The sequence below is a fragment of the Nyctereutes procyonoides genome, unplaced genomic scaffold (assembly GCF_905146905.1).
Source record: "Nyctereutes procyonoides isolate TBG_1078 unplaced genomic scaffold, NYPRO_anot_genome, whole genome shotgun sequence".
NCBI classification, from domain to species: Eukaryota; Metazoa; Chordata; class Mammalia; order Carnivora; family Canidae; genus Nyctereutes; species Nyctereutes procyonoides.
This window is the reverse complement of record NW_026575144.1, coordinates 19,272,440-19,294,938: the sequence shown is the minus strand read 5'-3', so window position 1 is coordinate 19,294,938 and position 22,499 is coordinate 19,272,440. Positions and strand designations below refer to the sequence as shown.

The window sequence follows — 22,499 nt, the reverse complement described above, 5'->3', positions numbered from 1 at the left end:
TAACTCTTTGAGGAACCTCCACACAGTTTTCCAGAGTGGCTGCACCAGTTCACATTCCCACCAACAGTGCAAGAGGGTTCCCTTTTCTCCGCATCCTCTCCAACATTTGTGGTTTCCTGCCTTGTTAATTTTCCCCATTCTCACTGGTGTGAGGTGGTATCTCATGGTGGTTTTGATTTGTATTTCCCTGATGGCAAATGATGCAGAGCATTTTCTCATGTGCGTGTTGGCCATGTCTATGTCTTCCTCTGTGAGATTTCTCTTCATGTCTTTTGCCCATTTCATGATTGGATTGTTTGTTTCTTTGCTGTTGAGTTTAATAAGTTCTTTATAGATTTTGGAAACTAGCCCTTTATCTGATATGTTATTTGCAAAAATTTTCTCCCATTCTGTAGGTTGTCTTTTAGTTTTGTTGACTGTATCCTTTGCTGTGCAAAAGCTTCTTATCTTGATGAAGTCCCAATAGTTCATTTTTGCTTTTGTTTCTTTTGCTTTCGTGGATGTATCTTGCAAGAAGTTACTGTGGCCAAGTTCAAAAAGGGTGTTGTCTGTGTTCTCCTCTAGGATTTTGATGGAATCTTGTCTCACATTTAGATTTTTCATCCATTTTGAGTTTATCTTTGTGTATGGTGAAAGAGAGTGGTCTAGTTTCATTCTTCTGCACGTGGCTGTCCAATTTTCTCAGCACCATTTATTGAAGAGACTGTCTTTATTCCAGTGGATCGTCTTTCCTCCTTTGTCGAATATTAGTTGACCATAAAGTTCAGGGTCCACTTCTGGGTTCTCTATTCTGTTCCATTGATCTATGTGTCTGTGTTTGTGCCAGTACCACACTGTCTTGATGACCACAGCTTTGTAGTACAACCTGAAATCTGGCATTGTGATGCCCCCCAGATATGGTTTTCTTTTTTAAAATTCCCCTGGCTATTCGGGGTCTTTTTTGATTCCACACATTAAGAAAATTATTCACCATGACCAAGTAGGATGTATCCCCGGGACACAAGGCTGGTTCAACACTTGTAAAACAATCTTTGTGATTCATCATATCAGCAAGAGAAAAACCAAGAACCATATGATCCTCTCATTAGATGCAGAGAAAGCATTTGACAAAATACAGCATCCATTCCTGATCAAAACTCTTCAGAGTGTAGGGATAGAGGGAACTTTCCTCGACATCTTAAAAGCCATCTACGAAAAGCCCACAGCAAATGTCATTCTCAATGGGGAAGCACTGGGAGCCTTTCCCCTAAGATCAGGAACAAGACAGGGATGTCCACTCTCACCACTGCTATTCAACATAGTACTGGAAGTCCTAGCCTCAGCAATCAGACAACAAAAAGACATTAAATGCATTCAAATTGGCAAAGAAGAAGTCAAACTCTCCCTCTTCGCCGATGACATGATACTCTACATAGAAAACCCAAAAGCCTCCACCCCAAGATTGCTAGAACTCATACAGCAATTTGGTAGCGTGGCAGGATTCAAAATCAATGCCCAGAAATCAATGGCATTCCTGTACTCTAACAATGAGACTGAAGAAAGAGAAATTAAGGAGTCAATCCCATTTACAATTGCACCCAAAAGCATAAGATACCTAGGAATAAACCTAACCAAAGAGGTAAAGGATCTATACCCTAAAAACTACAGAACACTTCTGAAAGAAATTGAGGAAGACACAAAGAGATGGAAAAATATTCCATGCTCATGGATTGGCAGAATTAATATTGTGAAAATGTCAATGTTACCCAGGGCAATTTACACGTTTAATGCAATCCCTATCAAAATACCATGGACTTTCTTCAGAGAGTTAGAATAAAATATTTAAAAATAAAGAATAAGAGTTCAGATGCAGAAGGAAATTTGACTCAGTGTAGAAATCTAAATCTCACACTTACAGATTTAAGAGGACTGTGAATTTCTTAATATACAGACTCTTAGTTAACCACCCTATGCAACTGTTGGAAATACTGTACTGATTCATGAGTACTTCTTGAGCCAGGAATTAGAATAAGAAGAGAAGCAAGAAGACAGGCAGCTGGTACTACTGTAGTGGAAGATAATTCTGCATTAGATAAACATCCACTGCATTCGGGCTGAGAGGAAGGCTTTGACCACATAGATAAATTAACCTTTTTCCTAATCTAACCACTTTTGTTTCGCAGCTCCTCCTGCACTCCAAACCCAGGTGTGTCTCTCAAATCAGCACCCTTACAACACAGCTTGCACAATACAACTTCCTTCTCTTTGAGCAAAGAATGTAACACACAGAGATACATTTCCCCTGGGCTGGATATTCAGGGTGTGCAAGTCCTGCTCTGACAGGGTTAAGTACCAGATTCTGAGCAGCAGAGATGCCATGTGTTGTTTTGAAAATTTATGGTTTTGTGTGTGTGTGAGAGAGGTGAAACCCTCTAAAAACAGGGCCAAAGCCAGTGGCCTCTCTTCCCTGGATCTAAGAGTAATATTTATATCTTTTATAGTATCACAAGTATGTGTACCATTTATAAAGGTTTGTCACTTTATTCCTACCAGGATAACCAATTGTTAAGTAAGATAACCAATCAGAATGACAGACTTGTCCAAGTTGCAGGTGACTCTCACTAGATACAACAAGAATCTCTGGACTCAAAATATCTCATGATACTCCTGTTGTTGGAAAAACCATATGCCAGTTTTGTTACACAAGAGTCTGCTTTCTGTAGTTTCAAGAATGGAGGGAGCCTTTCTCCTAACTGACCATTCTTTCATTAAACCAACCATGAGAACTATACTCCCTCAGTTTTTATGGTTACACACATCATGGCTAGAAATTTTATAAAAAATTTTCTAAATCTCTCAGGATAATATTACTCCTTCAGAGCTTGAAGCACAAATACATGAATTTATCAGACAGCCATTAAACAATAATACATGGGTTACTATTCCCATTTTATAGCTGGGAAAACAAAAGTATTGCCTTAGACCTCACAGATCGCAACACACTCCAGGGCTGGTGTGTTGCTCTATTTAGTGTAGGGCAAAAAAAGGAAATTCGGACTCAGTGATTTGACTCATGGATAATCCCACAACTAGTAAACGGAACATGTGAAATTAATCCAGGTCTCCAGATGCAAATTGTCTCCCACAAGTAAATTTACTGAAAGAAACTACTTTTTACAGAATATTTGTAGGAAGACTTTCTGGGGCCCAGGGACTGGACATCAATGTGGTTTATGTTCCCACTCCACCTCAAAGCCTGAGGCAGACCCCATAACAGGCAGGTCCAGCTGCCACAGGAATTATGACAAGCCCAGCATCCACAAGGCCACAGCAGCCCTGTTCTCACCGGGACACAGAAAAAAGCCAGAGTTGAAAAATGCCAAGGAGCTGTGGGGATCCACTCTCCCTCTCCACTTTAAGAGCCAAGAGTGGAACAGGGTCCAGATGCTGTATATGGTGGGTCCAGTCATCCCAGAGAGCTTATGGCCTCAGCAGGTGTGGTGTCCACAAGCCAATGCCAACCTCTGTTGTGCTGGAAGACAGAAACTAAGCCGTGGGGTATTTTTTTCTTTTTTGTTTTGTTTTGTCTTAAATTTTTTTCTTAATTTTTATTTTTTAAAGATTATTTTTTTGATTTTTAAAGATTTTATTTATTTGACAGAAAGAGAGAAAAAAAATGAGAGAGAGAGAAAGCACAAGCAGGGGGAGCAGGAGAAGGAGATGGAGAAACAGGCTCCCCACTGAGCAGGGAGCCTGACTCTGGGCTCAACCCCAGGACCCTGGAATCATGACCTGAGCCAAAGGCAGACATTTAACTGACTGAGCCACCTAGGCACCGCTTATTTTTTTAATTTTTAAAAATTTGTCTTGTTTTAACTTTTGTTCTTTTTCGTTTTGTTTTATTCTCTTCATTCATTTTTTATTTTCTGCTTTTTTCTTTTCTTTTTCTATAATTATTATTATCGTTACCATTATGTTCTTCTTTCTGTAGAAAACCATTGTTTATTGTTTTTTCTTCCAAGATTTTATTTAAATTCAAGTTAGTTAACATATAGTGTATTATTGGTTTCAGGAGTAGAATTTAGTGATTCATCACTTACATATAACACTCAGTGCTCATCCTAAAAAATGCCCTCCTTAATGCCCATCACCCTTCTAGCACATCCCCCATCTTCTTCCCTTCTGGCAACATTCAGTTTGTTATCTGTAGTTAAGAATCTCTTATGGTTTGCCTTCCTTTGTTTTTATCTGATTTTATTTTTCTTTCCCTTCCTCTATGTTCATCTTAAATTGTCTTTCTCTGACTGACATTTCTAAAAAAACACTATTTAAAAGAATGCCTAGCATATACAGCCACAGCTCCAGCCAGCCAACAAAAAATCATCCAGCACACAATCTACACAGGGGACACCATTCTCAAGACCAGTCCTTCAAGTTTAAGAGAAATATCCATTCCACCTAATCCACAGAAATAAACAAAGAAGGTCAAGCAAAATGAGGAGACAGAGGAATATGCTACAAAAAAAGAACAAGAAAAAAATCTCAGAAAAAGAACTAGACAAAACAGAGATAAGGAACATGTCTGATAAAGAATTTTTAAAAAATGGGGATCCCTGGGTGGCTCAGCGGTTTGTCACCTGCCTTCTGCCCAGGGCCTGATCCTGGAGACCTGGATCGAGTCCCACATTGGGCTCCCTGCATGGAGCCTGCTTCTCTCTCTGCCTGTGTCTCTGCATCTCTCTCTCTCTCTCTCTCTCTCTCTCTGTGTGTCTCTCATGAATAAATAAAAAAAATCTTTAAAAAAAAGGAATTTAAAAAAAATTTTAAGTAGCTCTAACATGGGACTTGAACTCATGAACCTGAGATTGAGGGTCACATACTCTACTACTGATGAAGCCAGCCAGTACCTCATCTGATGAATTTAAAGTTATTATTGTGAAGATGCTCACTGGGCTGGAGAAGAGAGTGGAAGAACTCAAGGAGACCTTCAATAAAAATATTAAAAAAAATGTTAAAAAGAACTAGTCAGAGCTAAAGATTACAAGAATTGAAATAAAAAACACACCAAAGAGAATCACCAGTAGATGAGAGGATGCAGAAGAATATATCAGCCATCTGGAAGACAGGGTAATGGAGACCACACAAGCTGAACAGCAAAATGAGAAATGAATTTTTTAAAATGAGAATTTTAAAATTTTTAAAAATAAATGAAGAAATCTCTTTGACAACATCAAGGAAACAAATATTCACATTATAGGGGGTCTCAGAAGAAAAAAGGGGAAAAGGTGTGAAAACCTAGTTGAAGAAATAATAACAGAAAACTTCCTTAACCTAGGGAAGGAAACAGATATCCAGGTTCAAGAAGCACAGAAGTCACTAATAAAATGAACTCAAGGTCCACACTGTCATACATAATAATTAAAATGCCAAAGGTTAAAGATAAAAAGAGAATTGGGATCCCTGGGTGGCGCAGCGGTTTGGCGCCTGCCTTTGGCCCAGGGCGCGATCCTGGAGACCCGGGATCGAATCCCACGTCGGGCTCCCGGTGCATGGAGCCTGCTTCTCCCTCTGCCTGTGTCTCTGCCTCTCTCTCTCTCACTGTGTGCCTATCATAAATAAATGAAAATTTAAAAAAAAATTTTTTTTTAAAAAGATAAAAAGAGAATCCTATAAAAGCAGCTGGAGAGAAACAAAAAGTTACCTACAAATGATAAACTATAAGGCTATCTGCTGATTTTTCAGCCAAAATTTTGCAGGCCAGAAAGGAGTGGCATGATATATTCAAAGTGCTGAAAGTGTATTCTACCAGGCAAGTTTATCATTCAGGTTTGAAAGTGAGATAAATATTTTCCCAGACAAACAAAAACTAAGATGTTTATCATCACTAAACCAGCCTAACAGGAAATGTTAAAGGGACTTCTTTAAGTGGAAAAGAAATGGCCATAATTAGACATAGGGAAACTATAATTAAAAGACCTAAAATATGACAACACATACATAAAATGTGGAAAAGGGAAGAGAAAGTGAAAAGGATAAAGAAAAAAAGAAAAATATTTTTCTTTTTGTTCTTCAGAATGTATTTGAACTTAAATGACAATCAAATTAATATAGATTGCTATTTACTTAGGATGTTATATATGGTAACCATAAATCCAAAACCTATGATAGACACATAAAAAATAAAAAGAAAGAAAGCCAAACATAACACTATAGAAATTCATCACCCACAAAGAAAGAGAGGAAGAGAAGAAGAAAGGAATAAAGGTCACTTGAGAAGAAATGGATGGACCTAGAAGGTATTATGTTAAGTGAAAGAATCAGATTCAGACCAGTGCCACACAATTTCACTCATAAGTGGAAACTTTAAAAAATGAATCAACAAATGAAAAGCAGAATCAGAACTATACATACAGAGAACTGATGGTTGCCAGACGGGAGGCTGTGGGAAGTTGGGCCAAACCGGTGAAGGGAAGAGGGAGACACAGCCTCCAGTTAGGGAATGAGCAAGTCACAGGGATAAATAGCAGAGTATAAGAAATACAGTCAGTGATACTGTAATAATGATGCAACAGGACAGATGGCAGCTACACTCCTCCTGAGTGCAGCCTAATGTATACATTTTTTTTGAATCACCAAGTTGTACACCTGAAACTAATGTAATATTGTGCATCAACTACACTTAAAAAAAATTCTTGGGGTGCTGGGTGGCTCAGTCAGCTGAGTGGCTGACTCTTGACTGGCTCAAGCTGTGATCTCAGGGTTGTAAGATCAAGCCCTGTGATGAGATCCATACTGGGTGTCGAACATGCATCAGATTCTCTCTCTCTCTCTCTCTCTCTCTCTGCCCCTCTGCCCCTCTCTCCCTCTAAAAGAAAAAAAAAAGGTTTTTAATTTTGAGAAAAAAAGTCAATTGAATATGTCATGTTTACAGAATGCCTTCAAAGTAACACCTTGATTCACAATGATTCAATACTAGGGATAGTCAAGATGACACCCCACAAAACACCAGAACATTTACATTTTGTGTTTTCTCATTCTAGGTTTTTCATTATTCTTTTCATTTTCAATAGAAAAATAATTTATTTAAATAATATTTTTCCTGTGTCTTGTACCTGTGATTAATAATTAATAATAATGATTTTATTATTTTAACAGGTTTTTTTGTTGCTGTTTTCAAAAAGAATAAACAAAATGTTCACTTGCAAGAAAAGAAAGCCCTTTCTTGGGACTTGCCCTAGATTTATGGTCAGATTCAGGGAGTGCTTTCACGTTCTCTCCAACTGTAAGTTTCAGGGTCACGTTTTTAAACGACATGCTGGACTTGCTCGGACTGAGGACTGAGTCATCACAGATTGCCCCCTTAAGTCTTCTTTTCCTCCTCTCAAGCTGAATCAGTTTCACTTTCCACTTCCCTTCCCTTTCACTGAGGCAATGGCTCAGAAAGGGAGAGAAAACATGAGCTGATGGCCTCCTGCAAGCCCCTTATATAGCTGCTCCAGCACTGATTTGAGGCAGACTTGGGAAATTTCAGAAGAAGGAATCTGCTTGGACCCCGCTTTTCAGTTTGGAAGAGGAGCAGTTGCAGACATGAGGTCAGTGACACAGGAATGTGTCAGCGCCCTTGATCTCGCATGCAGGTTGTAAAGGCAGCTCTGGGTGCAGGCAGGGTCCTGTGTAGGTGGCTGCTCTTGGATGCAGCCTGCCTTTCTAAGTGGGGGCACTTCCTATGTCTGTGGGTTTGTTTTTTTTCTGGTGGACACACTCCACTCAGGCTTGTGGAGCTTCTAGCTGGGAGTCTGGATGACAGAAAGGCTTGCAGGAATGTCAGACCCACTGGAGCACAGTCTGCAGATTCAAAGTTATACCTTGTGGGGATTTACTCTTTATGGGCTTTTTGGTGGTTGTTTCCTTTGAAAGGACTAAGGGGCTTTCTTCTTGCTGTTTTGAAAAGATGTATTTCTTTTCAGCAGATTATTAAAGATGGAATTAGTACTAAACTCAACTTCTGCTGAGAGGAATTTTGCTCTGAAACATTGGGTCAGTCCAAGGTGGGAACTAGAGGAAACAACTCTTACAGATGGGCATTTTCCCAGAAATCTTATAGGAAAACAAAACAAGAAGCTTAGGGTTTGTATTTATTTCTCTGCTGAGAGTTGAGGAGCAGTAACCAATCTCTCTTCAAAACATAGTGACCTAATCTTTTTTAATACTGATGTAATCTCTGTGAGACTCCTAACTCTGGGAAACAAACTAGGGGTGGTGGAAGGGGAGGTGGGTGGGGGGTGGGGGTGACTGGGTGATGGGCACTGAGGGGGGCACTTGACGGGATGAGCACTGGGTGTTATTCTGTATGTTGGCAAATTGAACACCAATAAAAATTATACTGGTGTAATCTCTAGTGATGGAAAGCAGGTCAGTGGTTGCCTGGATGGGAGAGGGGGTTGGGGCTGGCTAGGAAGGTACACTGGGGAATCTTTGGGGATGATGTAAAGTCTATAAGAAGATAGTGGTGGTGGTTGCTTGGGTATATACATCTGTCAAAACTCACCAAGCTCTACACTGGAAAATGTGTGCATTTTATTGTATGTAAAGTATAATCTTAGCAAACTTGGTTTTTTATTTCTTTTTTTTTTTAAGATTTTATTTATTTATTCATGAGAGACACAGAGAGAAAGGCAGAGACATAGGCAAAGGGGAGACTCGACCTGGGATCATGACCTAAGCCAAAGGCAGACACTCAACCACTGAGCCACCCAGGTGCCCCACAAATTTGGCTTTTTCAAATGCATGTAGATATCCTTAAGTCCTGCCATTAGATGGAGCTAAGAGAAGAACAAGCCGTTCCCATCAAACACCCTTGGGGATCCCACTGACCACTCAGGGAGTGAGGATTAAGAAAGACCCCCCCCACTCCCCACCCCAGGCTCCCAAGTGCTCTGTGGCTTATATTTGGGGATGTGCTGGCTAAGAGGAAGTCACTATCAAGTGCCTCAGGTTACATTTTTCTAAACATTTATCTCCATGAGTAGAGTTGACCAGAAAACTTGGCCCTGCCCAGCGCCTTGTTAGCCAGTTTGCCCAAGAAGCTTTATGGTGACCTGTGTTTGAGTGTGTTCAGAGCCACTGACCTGAGGAAGTCTGGGAGTGCAGAGGGCTCTTGGACCCTGGTAAACTGATGTCCACATCAAGCTGCCCTGTTTGCAGAGACTGTAAGGACAGGAGCAAGTGGGGCTGTTTCTCCCCAGCTGGGCTGAAAATTGCCAAAGTGGAAAAGCACTTGAGGAGACCCCAGCACCTGCTGGCTGGCTGATGGGTTCCTTCCTCTGCCCCACAAAAAAATTCACTTAAAACTACAGCATGAATATGCCAGTGATTGTGGTGGTGGTAACAATGTCTGCATGGTCAGCAGTTGGTAGTGCCACTCTGTTAAGTCCTTTACATGTTCATATTGCCTTCCCAATAGCCCTAGGAAGGAAGAACTGTGATTTTTTTTATTAGTCTCATTTTCTAGATGAGCAAACTGGGGTCCAGGGGGCGAGTTACTTGCCCAAGAGAGTAGATGTAGGAGCAGGATCATTAGTGCTAGGCATCTCATAGCTCTGTGTGTAAAGCCCAAGAGGGTGGAGCATCTTAATGATGGACTGTCTTGATGCTTTTCATGATGCTCACTTTAGAGGATTAGAAAGGACTAAAAGGTCTGGGCCCTCAGGATCCCAATTTGGAGAACAAGGACCACTGTCTTTGGCAGAGACTCAACTCTGTAAAGTGCACAGTGCCATACCCTAGATGAACGAAAAAGTGGATCTCCCCAGGGCATAGCTTCCTATAATTTGGATAGAAGGAAAAAGTAAATTCATTCAAGGCCATTTTGAATATAAGTAAATGAGGCTTAGGACACCATGTAAGAAATATTCCAGAGCTGGTGACAGATAGAAATCCAGATGTCTTGTGGTCATTCTCTATTCTAGATTGCCTGACTCACCGGTTAATACACTACATTATCTCTGACAGGTACATGGGAAACCGCTTTTCAAAATCCTCTTGAAAGGATGCTTCTCAAAATGTGGTACAGGGGCTTCTGCAGGTACAGAGTTCCCAGGGGCTTGTACAAATGCAGATTCCTGAGCCCAAGCCCACCCCCAGACTTCAACAGAAGCTCTGGGAATAGGGCCTGGATATATAATGCCTTTTCTCAAACCTCCAGTTTGTGAGGAGCCCTGTTCCCAGGGGAGGGTGACCTCAGCTCTGACACATTCAGTTTCAGTTTCTCCTCGAAGGGAATCTAGATAGCATGGCATCAGTTTCGTTGTCATTTCCTGTTTGATAAAAGCACAGACCTCAGGGCTAGCTTTCTGGGTAAAAGCCTTTTGTCCTTTGCTTCCCATCCACAAGGAGAAAGAAAATCAGCCTGGACCCCAGCTTTTCAGAATTGAGAGAAATAGCCAACATGAGGTAAATATGCCCTACCTTTCTGATAGAAAGTTGAGAATTTCTCACAAATCTTGTTCTTGCATGCAGCTTCCTGAACTATGCTGATTCAGGGCTTGCTTATAGATTAAATACATATTTATCTAATTTGATAGTAAAGGTATCTTAACAGCGCATGCATTTTTAGTTCTGTGGCCATGTCTGATTGACAGACACTGAAGGAAGTGTTCCCAGGGGAGCTGGAACTGGCAGATGGGAAGGACAGGAGCTGAGAGAGCCCCAAGGGAAAGCATGCTCAGATCCCTTTGGCACAATCCCATCAAAAGGGCTGCCCCCCCCCCCCCCCCCGAATAGTTACTGGAGGTCTAGGTCCCTCTTTTGTTTCTCCTGTGAAAAGGCTAAATCAGTGGGTTTTCTTGTGGTAGCTGTGGTTCTTTCAAAAGCATGCTTAGTTCTCTGCAAATGTGCTAAACACTAAGTCAGCACTGCAAAACTCCAGTTCGTAATGAGGTTGCTTTTGCCCAGGAACTTGCTCTTTCAGAACTGAGAAATATGTTAAAGGGAAGGAAGAAATACCACCCAAAAACGTGCCACTTTGGCTTGTCAGTTATTTTGAGCAATCGAGACCCAGCAGACTCCTGGAAAACTTTTACCACTCCCTTAACTGCCTGAAAGAATTTAGATGTGGGGCCTCCCCCAAAAGGCAGCTGTTATCAGAAATAACTTTTTATCTGAGAGACTTGCTTGCAGAGCAGGACAAAGGTAGATTATCAACCATCTGCACTGGTTTTCCTGGGAATCCCTCCTCATTGCTTTGAATTTCCAGACCCCCATTCAGTCAGCTGAAGATGAAACCTGAGCCTCACCTACCTGCCTGCCTCTGGGTCTTATACTTTAATGGGGCTCCTACACATACGAAATGGATTTTTTTCTTTCCTGCTCATCTGTCATGTCAATTTAACTATTAAGACTAGCCAAAGAACCTATAGCAGTAGAAAACAATTTTTCTGGACTGGTAGTGTCTACCTTAGGCATCCTCTTACTGATCTGACATCATCCACAGGTATCCCAAATGGTAGCAGATGGCCTGTATCCCAACAGATCTGAGTCCTCTGATAGAATGCAAATTAGCAGGCCCTGCATTCTGAAATCCAGATTGGGTAGATCAGAAACAAGGCCTAGAAAAAAAATACATATTTAAAGAGGACCACAGGTACCTTACCTACACATTAAATATTCCCTCCATTGTTTGTATGTAAATATGAGTGAAGGACATCCAAAGTGAGTGGAGATGGGGTGGCATGGGAAATGATGAGGAAGCAGAAGTCAAGCTGAGGAGAAAGCAGAGCAGACACCCAGCACCCACCCCCCAGGTGGGATTTGGGTGACATTCCTCAGGCACTCCTGGCTGCCCTAAAGCTAAGGAAAGGAAAAAACAAATAGTTGACTTATAGAGATCACAATCCTACAAGACATGAATCTCCCTCAGTTTACCAATGTCTTAGTAATTCATGAGAACAAAGCATTTTTATCAATAACCTAGCTTTCAAAAGGAAATGTAGACAAAATTAAATGTCCTTATAACCTGCAGCCCATTGATGGATACTTGAAGCTGTTAGAGTGTCCTGTTCCTCCAGGAAGGTCTCCGCTATCTTAATGTTAATGACTTGTTAGAAGGGAAAACAACCCTAACTTGACTATGGCAAGGCTCTGATATCCTGTAAGATATGAAAATCTTTTTGAAACTTCCTTTATCTTTACCTTCCCCCAACCCCAAAGTCTATAATCAGGCACCCACAACCCCAGGGCAGCTTTTCCTGCCCATGAGTCCTGTCCGCCACTCCCCCCCCCCCGCCCCCGCCCCGGGGCTTGAATAAAACCAAAGACTTTTTTTTTTTTTTTTTTGCACCGAAGACTCAAGAATTCTTTCTTGGCCCTTGGCTCTGAACCTCACCCCATCAAACCTCACCTATATCCCAAAACTACATCATTTGGAATCGAATCTGCATTATGAAACTATATCAGAAGAACTTTGATACAAAGTAAGACTTGCCCATTTAGGGGCTGTTTTAAGATGAAAAACTGGCCACAGGCAATCTCTGCCAAAAAGGGAAGTCTTCCTGGAGCCTTACTGCTCACTCACAGTGTGTTGTGAGCCAAATCATCCGAAGACGTGGTACAAATGCAGACCTGCATCCTGCTGCCTTTTTAACAACCCCCTACAGATCCAGGTCTGCATTTGTACAAGGTCTTTGGGTGACTTGGCCCCTGTGCACGTCAAAGCACTGCTCTGGAGAGTTCTTTGGCTCACTTTCTGAAGTGATGGGCTCCCTGGGTTGTGCCTGTTCTGACCAACTCATTGGGCATGAGGTCTGCCTGTCCCTGCACAAGGTCAACAGGAGCATAACTAGAGCATACCTTAGTATAAGCTGCCTCAGTAATTCCCTGGAAACTCCTATTCTTATCATATGAGATAAGAACCTCTTTCCAAAGATTTCAAGATTCTACTCAAGTAACGGCTTTGACTAGGCCCTGGAAGAAGTGGCATCTACGCTGGGGTCTGTGGGTAATGCCAACAGGCTGTCACCACCCAGGGAGGTGAGTGGGAGAAGCACAGAGTATCCGTGGTTTAAATCTAGGTATTTCCTAAGGACTGGCACTGCTGGTTTTATCTGCTTTGGCCAGCAAAACCTCATGGCTGCAGCTGGAGGCCATGAGAAGTCTCTTCCTGGGCCAGAGGGACTCCCACCTCCCAGGGTTTTTCTAGACACAGAATCTCCAGATAGGAAGGGCATTAAACTCTCCATGTTTCACCTGAACTTAGACATTCTCTTTATCAAGTTTCTGCAACAGTCATCCTACCTGCTTGCTTTTCTTCCCTTTAAATATCTGAATTTAATTATTGCTCAGTAATTTCGTAAATTTCATACATATACATACAAAGAGTGTTTAGAACAACTTTGAAAAACACATATGAGCTAAATTAGTAAGTGAGGAAGCCTTGGCAAATGGGTGTTGGTTTTAAAAAAGACAAGTGGGGGCACCTAGGTGGCTCAGCGGGTTGAGTATCTGACTTGGTTTTGGCTCAGGTCATGATCTCAGGGTTGTGAGACTGAGCCCCATGTCAGGTTCTGCACTCAGCAGGAAGTCTGCTTGAGATTCTCTCTCTCCCTCTCCCTCTGCTCCTCCTCACACACGCTCTCTCTTTCTCTAAAATAAATAAATAAATAAATATTTAAAAAAAAAAAAAACAAAAGAAAAGATGCCTGATTTGACTTCAGGCTTCTTAAATTTTAAGATTTGCTTTGTGTCCTAACATAGGATCTGTCCTAGAGAATGTTCCATGTGCACTTCAGAGGACTGTGTATTTTGCTGCTGTTGGATGGAGTGTTCTGTGAATATCTAAGTTCATTTGGTCTATAGTGTTGTTTAAGTCCCATGTTTCTTTATTCATTTTCTGTCTGGAGAATCTATCCACTGTTGGAAAGGGATGTGACAGTCCCCTGCTGTTACTGCATTGCTATCTATTCCCCTGCAGGTCTATTAATATTTGCTTTATATACTTAGGTGTGTGTAAACATCCTATTCTGGGACTGACTGCTTTGTCATTATACAATGACTTTCCTTCTCTCTTTGACTTGAAGTCCATTTTGTCCAATATAAGTGTAGCTACCTCTGCTTTCTTTGGTTTGCATGGAAAACCTTTGCGTCCCCTCCTTTTCCATGTGTGTGTGTGTGTCCCAAAAGCAGAAGGCAGCATGTGTTCTTTTATATGCATTCAACCATTCTATGTTTTTTGATTGGAGAATTTAGCTCATTTATATATGAAGCAATTTTGGATACTTATAGACTTATTATTGTCCTTTTGTTCATTGTTTTCTCCCCATTTGACAATCCCTTTGCTTCCTTCCAATTCCCTTACTCCCTCTGTGATGTAATGCTTTTCTGTATTAGTAGCATGCTTGTATTCTTTTCTCTTTACCTTCTTGTGTATATAATACATATTTTTCCTTTGTGGTTACCATGACGCTTAAATAAAGCATCTTATATTTATAACAAACTATTTTAAGTATATAACTTAAGGGTTTTTTTATTTTATTTATTTACTCATGAGAGACACAGAGAGGCAGAGACATAGGCTCTATGACTTAGGGAGAAGCAGGCTCCCTGCAGGGAGCCCAATGTGGAATTTGATCCCAGGACCCCAGGATCACAACCTGAGCCCAAGGAGATGCTCAACCACTGAGCCACCCAGGCGTCGCTATAACTAAAATTTGAATGCATACCTTTTTAATCATCCCGCCATGACATTTGTATTTCTGATGTCACAATCTGTAACTTTTTACATTGTCTATATATTAACAAATTATGGTAATTATAGTTATTTTTTAAGAACTTTATCTTTTAATCATATTGCATTTATAAGCAATTTACCTACCAAGGCAATGGCATTTTAGGGCAAATCTCCTGAATGCCAGCTCTAAGTTTCATGTTTCTTCTTTCTTTCTTTCTTTCTTTCTTTCTTTCTTTCTTTCTTTCTTTCTTTCTTTCTTTCTTTTCTTCTTCTTCTTCTTCTTCTTCTTCTTCTTCTTCTTCTTTCTTCTTCAAGATTTTATTTATTTATTCATGAAAGATACAGAGAGAGAGAGAGAGAGAGAGGCACAGACACAGGCAGAGGGAGAAGCAGGCTCCATGCAGGGAGCCTGACGTGGGGATCGGGTCTCCAGGATCACACCCTGGGCTGAAGGCAGGCACTGAACTGCTGAGCCACCCAGGCTGCCCTCATGTTTCTTCTTATCAAGACATCAGGACTCCCCGTCCAATATACTTTGCACCAAATTTTACTTCGGGGGGGAGAGGTATCAGGTATTGAATATCTAATCAAATTCAAAACCTACAGAGGAAGGCTTATGATACCAATTTAATATCAGTTTTCAAAAGATTTTATAATTATGAAGCCACTTAAATAGTTGACTATCTCCCTGAATAAACTGCCCTTTGTTACCATAAATTTCTTAGCATGGCCAGCTCTAGCATTTGTAAAGTGGTGGTATGGATGGAATATCTGTAAGAGTTCAATCCACAGGGCTCTCTTATGGGTTCAGTAACATTGAGTGAGTTTTTCTGCTTGCCTTACACATCATGAGCCATTGCAATCTCCTAGAGCTTATATATGACAGAGTTAGAATATGTTTCATCTTGGAGGGAGAATCTTTATCAATAAGTGCTTAGAAATGTAGTCTGGTAAGATCCCTCTGGTTTACTGATATGTCAACATGCATCACCACCATGGGGAAAAATAAGAAAGTGTTATCAAACTGGCAAGGTGGTTTCTGGTTTTGTTGCAGCAAAAACATCCAAAGTCACCCGCCCTTCTGTAGGCTTACTGAGAAGCTGGATGAATACTCTCTATCAATCCTTAGAATGTTCACCTATCATTTCCAGGCACCTAACCCTACAGATACATTCTACTGATCTGAAACTCGTGCCTTCCCTCTTCTCTCTACGTGCCCTAATTGGGCAATCAGCAAAGTTAACTAGTCTTGAAACATGGAAATTACTTTATCAGTCCTTAATTGCATAACAGTTATAAACATATTTGTTCAGTAATCATCTTTGTAATTTGCTCTTAATATAACTTTTCTAATAATTGCTACCCTGAGTTATGATCTCTAGTCCTTCAAACAGGGCAGCTAGAATCACCAGGTGAAGCCAAATTGGAAAGCCCTAGAATGGAGACAAAAGACAATGGCATTGTGGTTCTCTAGCTAGGGACCAAGAGAATGGAAAAGACTACCAAGACTAGAGGCCCACACATAAAAACATATCCAGATAGATAGCAACATCCCCCTCTTCCCTTGCCTTGAGTCAATTCTCTCGCCTCTGTGTCTTTGGCTTACATGAGCTTTGCCAGAGAAACACAGAAGCTAGAGCAGAGCGTTTGCATCAGTGGTGTGTGGGCTGGTGCTGATCCATAGGAAACTGCAAATAAACTCACTGGCTCCTCAGTGAGCAAAATGTATTTTGACCAGTTAAAGGACTTCCCTTCATTCTGATTATATTTTTTTACTTCTTCAGTGATGATAAAAATGATTCTTTCCTTCTCTCTCTCTCTCTCTTTTTTTTTAATAGTGTTGGTGAGCATAGGTGGTTGGTGTCTTTTGGGATACATTTTCTCCCAATGTCATTGTTTTGCCAAATAAGCTGGCAGATCTATTTGGCTCATAACCTTTTTTCTGAAGTTGTGCTAGTATGTGAAATCTGAAACTAGGAACAGTAACTGGGTTTCATGATTTTTGGAGCTTCTTTCCAATCTCATGGAACCTACTGGTAAGAAAGAAGGAACACAACTCAATTAAACACCCCCCAAGCCCCAGGCAAATATTGACATGAGAACACACTTTGAGAACTCCATAACTTATTTAACTAAATAAAGCAAATGGTCTCTCTTGGTGTCCTCCAACTGCAAAGCTCAAATTTGTCAATTTTGTTTGTTTCTCAAAACAAATTCATTCTGTCTGGGGATCTGGCCTGTGTCAAGGAGACTGCGTAAATCAGGCTGAAACTGAACCTCCAGGGGTCTGTGTGTGTGACTGTAGGGAGATGGTGGAGATGCTGAAGGGGAAGGCTCAGTCTCACAGTATGGCGGCAAACACCCCTGTCATTTTGTTTCTCTACATGGCTCTTATTAAAAATAAAAATAAATAAAAACTAAAAAAATATGTTATTTATTTATTTATTTATTTATTTATTTATTTATTTATTTGACAGAGAAGGAGAGAGAGTGAGTACAAGCAGGGGGAGCTGCAGGCAGCGGAAGAGGGAGAAGAAGACTCCCCACTGAGCAGGGAGCCTGACATGGGGTTGCATTCCAGGACCCCAAGATTATGACCTAATCTGAAGGCAGATGCTTAACCAAGTAAACCACCCAGGGGCCCCTCCATGGCTCCTTCTAACCAGTCTGGGAGCTCCTAGGCCAAAGGATCAGGATAACTAACTTTTATTTTTCTTAGCATCCTTCAAAACTAACCAAGTGACACAAAGGAGTGGCCCTATAGAGGGTCGCTGGATAGCTGCATCAACCTAGCCCAGAATGTGAAGGCTGAGCAGTGATTTCTAATGGAGTGGGACAAGAGATCCCAGTTCCTCTCCCTGCTGTGCTCTCCTCCATCCACCCCACCTTGCCCTGCATGTCTGCCCGCACAGTGGAAGGGACGTGCTCCATGGATTCTTGTAGAGACCACAGCAATTGGAGGTGAAGCCAGGAAGCAAGAGGAAGAGTACCTCCTCTACTGTCTAGAAAAACTTTGGGGGATCCCTGGGTGGTGCAGCGGTTTGGCGCCTTCCTTTGGCCCAGGGTGCGATCCTGGAGACCCGGGATCGAATCCCACATCAGGCTCCCGGTGCATGGAGCCTGCTTCTCCCTCTGCCTGTGTCTCTGCCTCTCTCTCTCTCTCTCTCTCTCTCTGTGACTATCATAAATAAAAAAAATAAAATAAAATAAAAAATAAAAAAAACTTTGGGGGTGTATTAGTCAGCACTCTCCTGAAAAACAGAACTAGTAGGAGATATATCTATGTACATTTAAGCTGCTATGTGATGGCAGGCCCCATCCACCAAGACTGGGGAGAGAGAACAGGCATTTGTTAAAGGCAGTTGTTCCAGACTCTTCCATGTGTTTACTGGCCAAGAAGTAGACTCTTCTGACACCATAATAGAGGAAATCAGTCAGCCTACTCCAGAGTTCAGGCTTCACTAAGGCCTTTTCTTCAGCTTCTACCTGAAGGTTAAGACAGGATGGACTCTGGGATGGAGAACTCTTGGCTGTCCTGTCATCAGTTCCACCTTGCACTAGAGCCATCAACTTTGCTCAGATCAAAAGTAGGCAGGTACCCATAGTGACCTTACAATGTTCTACCTCAACTGCTTTTTCTGTGACTTTGTATATTTGTCAATAGCAAAACCAAACTGGATCTTTAGCTTTATTCCCATTTCTTTATATAAGAGTCTTTATATAATTGGACATATTTTTTGGTGTTCCTCACAGAGAATTTTAACCCTCTTTTTATTCTTTCTACAACAATTTCTACACCTACTTAATTTTGCCTACATTTTTCTCTACTTTCCAGTAAAATAAAGATTAAAGATTCTCCCTACTGCTGGTTTAAAATGTGTGTGTGTGTGTGTGTGTGTGTGTGTGTACACACAAAAAATGAAAAAGAGAGATTTGTTATCGGGAGTTGACACATGATTATGGAGGCTGAGGATCATAACCATGGTCCACTGTCCACAAGCTTTAGACCCAGGAGAGCCCGTAATGTAATTCTAGTCAGAGTCCAAAGGTAGAACTAGAGGTATAATGCCATAAGCTCTAGTCCAAGTCTGAAGGCCTGAGAACCAGCAATGCCAACAGTAAAAGCTCCAGTCTAAGGAGAGAAGACCAATGTCCAGCTCACACAGCCAGATAGACAGAATTCACACTTCCTCCCTTTGTGTTCTACTCAGGCCCTCAGCAGACTGGGTGGTGCCCATCCACTCCTGGAGGGCAGTCTGCTTCCACTCATTCTCCTGAGTCAGCTGCTAATCTCTCTTGGGGACATGGTCACAGGCACCCAGAACTCTTGTTTAACTAGACATCTGGGCATCCCACAGCCTGGGCAAGCTGACCCACAAAATCAACCTGTAATTGCATCCCGGGGTGAGGTGCCTGGCAGGAGCACATCACAGTGACCATGTTTATTTTCTCCACAGTGAGGTCAACAAGAATTCTCTGGAGAAAATCCTTCCACAGCTGAAATGCCATTTCACATGGAACCTACTTAAAAAAGATGGTGTCTCACGTGATCTAGAAGATACAGTGTGTCACCAGATTGAATTCTTAAACAATGAGTTCAAAGCTACAATGTACAACTTTTTGGCCTACATAAAACACTTAAGTGGTCACAACGAGGCAGCCCTGCAGTGCCTAAGGCAGGCTGAGGAGCTCATCCAACAGAAGCACTCTGATCAAGCAGAAATTAGGAATCTGGTCACCTGGGGTAACTATGCCTGGGTCTACTATCACCTGGGCAGATTTGCAGATGCTCAGATTTATGTGGACAAAGTGAGACAAGTATGTGAGAAGTTTTCAAATCCATATAGTATTGAGTGTTCTGAGCTCGACTGTGAAGAAGGGTGGACACGGCTAAAATGTGGAGCAACGCACAATGAAAGGGCCAAAGTGTGTTTTGAGAAGGCTCTGGAAGAGAAGCCCAACAACCCAGAATTCGCTTCCGGACTGGCCATAGCAATGTACTGTCTGGATAATAAACCACAGAAGCCAGTCTCCATCAACATTCTGAAGCAGGCCCTTGAGCTAAATCATGACAATCAGTACATCAAAGTTCTCTTGGCCCTGAAATTACAGAGGATGAATGAAGAAGCTGACGGGGAGCAGTTGGTTCTGGAGGCCTTGAAGAATGCTCCTTGCCAAACAGATGTCCTTCGTAATGCAGCCACATTTTATCAAAAAAAAGGTGACCTAGACAAAGCTATTGAATTGTTTCTAAGGGCATCGGAATCCCTTCCAAACAATGGTTACCTCTATCACCAGATTGCATGCTGCTATAGGGCAAAAGTCAAACAAATTCAGAATACAGGAAGATGTGAAGCTAGTAGGAACAGAGAAAAGATTGAAGATCTAAAGAAGTGTGCTATTGACTTTGTGATTAAAGCGATTGAGAAAGGAGTAGATCCTCTGTATGCATATGCTGATACCACTGATCTCCTGGAAACAGAACGATATTATCAGGTAGCTTGCAGTAAGGAGCTCCCCAGCACTGAGAGGCAACAACCCCACCAGCACTATCCCAATTTTCAGGGGCATCAGGGGAAGGGGAAGTCTGAAGACATGGCTACCCAACATGATTTGGAGGATTTCCCCACAAGAGCAAAATCAACAGAGGAAGGAAAGACAAAGTACTCACCGCAGAACATGGCTGGAAATCAGCTTCCACAAAATGCACCGAATTCTTGGTATCTCCAAGGATTAAAACACAAGCTGAATGGAGAGCTACTGCAAGCAGCTGAGTGTTATGAGAAGGAGCTGGGCTATCTCTTAAGGAACAGCCCCACAGGCATAGGCAGCTTTTTCCTGCTGTCTTCTGAGCTTGAAGAAGGTGGTGAGGCAGTGGGCGAGGGCCCGTGCAATCTCATTCTCAGAGCTCCTGAGCCCTGAGCTGAAATGCAGAAGAGGAACAGGAGCACTGTCCAGGGACCCAGGACACTCCGAGATGGCTTTAGGGGACATTTGTAGAGTTGCTTCCTCATATCTGTCTCCCCCGTCAGTCTCAGCCATGCACACCCTTCTAGTCTGCAGGCCTTACTACATACACAATTACCAGTGGAAACGGCTTCAGGGCTGTGTGATGCTGATTAAGTCTTAGTTTGCACTCAGGTCATCAGATATCCCCCATCTCTGCCCTGTTTACCAAGGCAAACAGCTGGCTGCCGCCTGCCAACAGCTCTCCTGGCCTCTGTCCCATTGCTATCTAGCCTTTCAGGGTGGGACCCCTGAAAGACCACCTTTTGACTAACCCTAGAATATTCTTTATGTCTTACTCTTGGCCCCAGCCTTGTGTTTATATAAATTGATTGTGATACTCTGATAAATATGTATTCTTGACAGTGATGCTACAATAAATTTTAAAATCTTGACTCAGGATAGAAAGCAATTGTGTGGTTTGCATTGTGACTGTGAGTGATATGAATTCCTAAAATTTCTCCTTGGGACACTGTCTAGGGACAGTGGGTCATTGCTACAGCCATACCATACTATTCTCAACATGCCCCATGTTAGCACCAAGGAGGAGCTGGCCTGCCTTTAGCCATGGGAGCTGTGACTCTTTTTCTAGTCCAGGGGCCTAGACTAGAGCCCCTGGCTGAGCCCATGGCCCAGTCGGCAGCTACTGCTACTGAGCAGGGTTGCTATGCAACCAGAAATACCTGGGCAGTGGCCTCCCTAACAATGTGTAAGGGGCACCAGTACAAGGCTAGCTCTAGAGACAAGGATCTTCACCTTCCAAAGCAAATGAAAATATTCAAGTATCCTCCCAGCTGGAGAAACCCTTAGTGCTGTCCATCATGCAGCTAAGAGGTGTACTGAGAGCCCTATCGACCTCTCCTCAACCCACAACAATGCAATGCCTGTGTTCATATGCTTTTCCATTGGTATCATCAATTGTCTATGTGCAGAGGAAGATTGTTATGTGCCAATTCCCAGACAAGACAGAGGGACCGGCATTCCCATCTCCTTTGTAAGTGGAGAGTTCAGAAACTGGACTCTTTACTCACATAGAAGGGGAATTCTGGGAAGGTGCTTTCTAAGTTACATTGGCTAAAAAAGCAGCTGACTTTGATGAGGGTGCCCCCCATCCCTGAATTATCTGCTGGCTCCAATAAGGCTGAGAGAGCAGCCAAGTGCCCAGCAGTCAGTTGTTAACTCCTGGCCAGCCTTAGCCTAGAGCAGCACTATCTCTTATATCTGGTTCCTGAGGAGTTGCTGGTCCCAAACAAGGAATATTACAATGAAAACCAACACTGAAAGCATGGAAGAGCATGGAAGGGTAGTTGGGGGCAAGGTGGAGACTGTCCATAGCTACAGCTTGGGGTTAGCTGAGGATCTGCCTATCTATGTGCAAGCACACATGCTCAAGGACACAAAAATTCTGAATAGTAGTGGTAATCAGGGAGATTGGAGGTTTCCCCATCAGGGATACCTCATCCCATCCCCAGAAATGACACACAGCTGACTCCTAAGAGGATCATGGATACCACCCAGGCTGCCCCCCCCCCATGCTCAGAGTCCCATACGGTATTGAGGCTCCTGACCTACATATCTATGCCATGATTTATTTTGCTGCCTAGATGATTTTATTGAAAAGATGCCTCTGCATCTACAATCTACCATTGTCTGAAGGGAATACCCATTCTGCACTTCCTTGTATGTAACCCTGACCTCACACAACTCTGCCTCTGGAGACCCAGGGGGAATAACATAAATTGCTAGTTTTCACAGACATCTACTCCTTCTTACTACGTAGGGCCATACCCAA

At 42.2% G+C, this 22,499-nt stretch overlaps 1 protein-coding gene across 2 annotated transcripts; it reads left to right on the top strand.

Moving 5' to 3' along the window:
* Positions 1 to 7,416: 7,416 nt before the first annotated feature.
* On the top strand, positions 7,417 to 21,095 carry IFIT3 (interferon induced protein with tetratricopeptide repeats 3). Of its 2 annotated transcripts, none has more exons than XM_055308883.1 (2): positions 7,417 to 7,571; positions 19,159 to 21,095. In XM_055308883.1, the coding sequence occupies exons 1-2, from the start codon at positions 7,567 to 7,569 to the stop codon at positions 20,621 to 20,623; spliced, it is 1,470 nt and encodes a 489-aa protein (XP_055164858.1). In that variant the 5' UTR covers positions 7,417 to 7,566; the 3' UTR covers positions 20,624 to 21,095. The 2 variants fall into 2 exon arrangements, with proteins under 2 accessions (XP_055164858.1, XP_055164859.1); XM_055308884.1 differs by lacking the exon at positions 7,417 to 7,571 and adding an exon at positions 10,387 to 10,431.
* Positions 21,096 to 22,499: the final 1,404 nt, after the last annotated feature.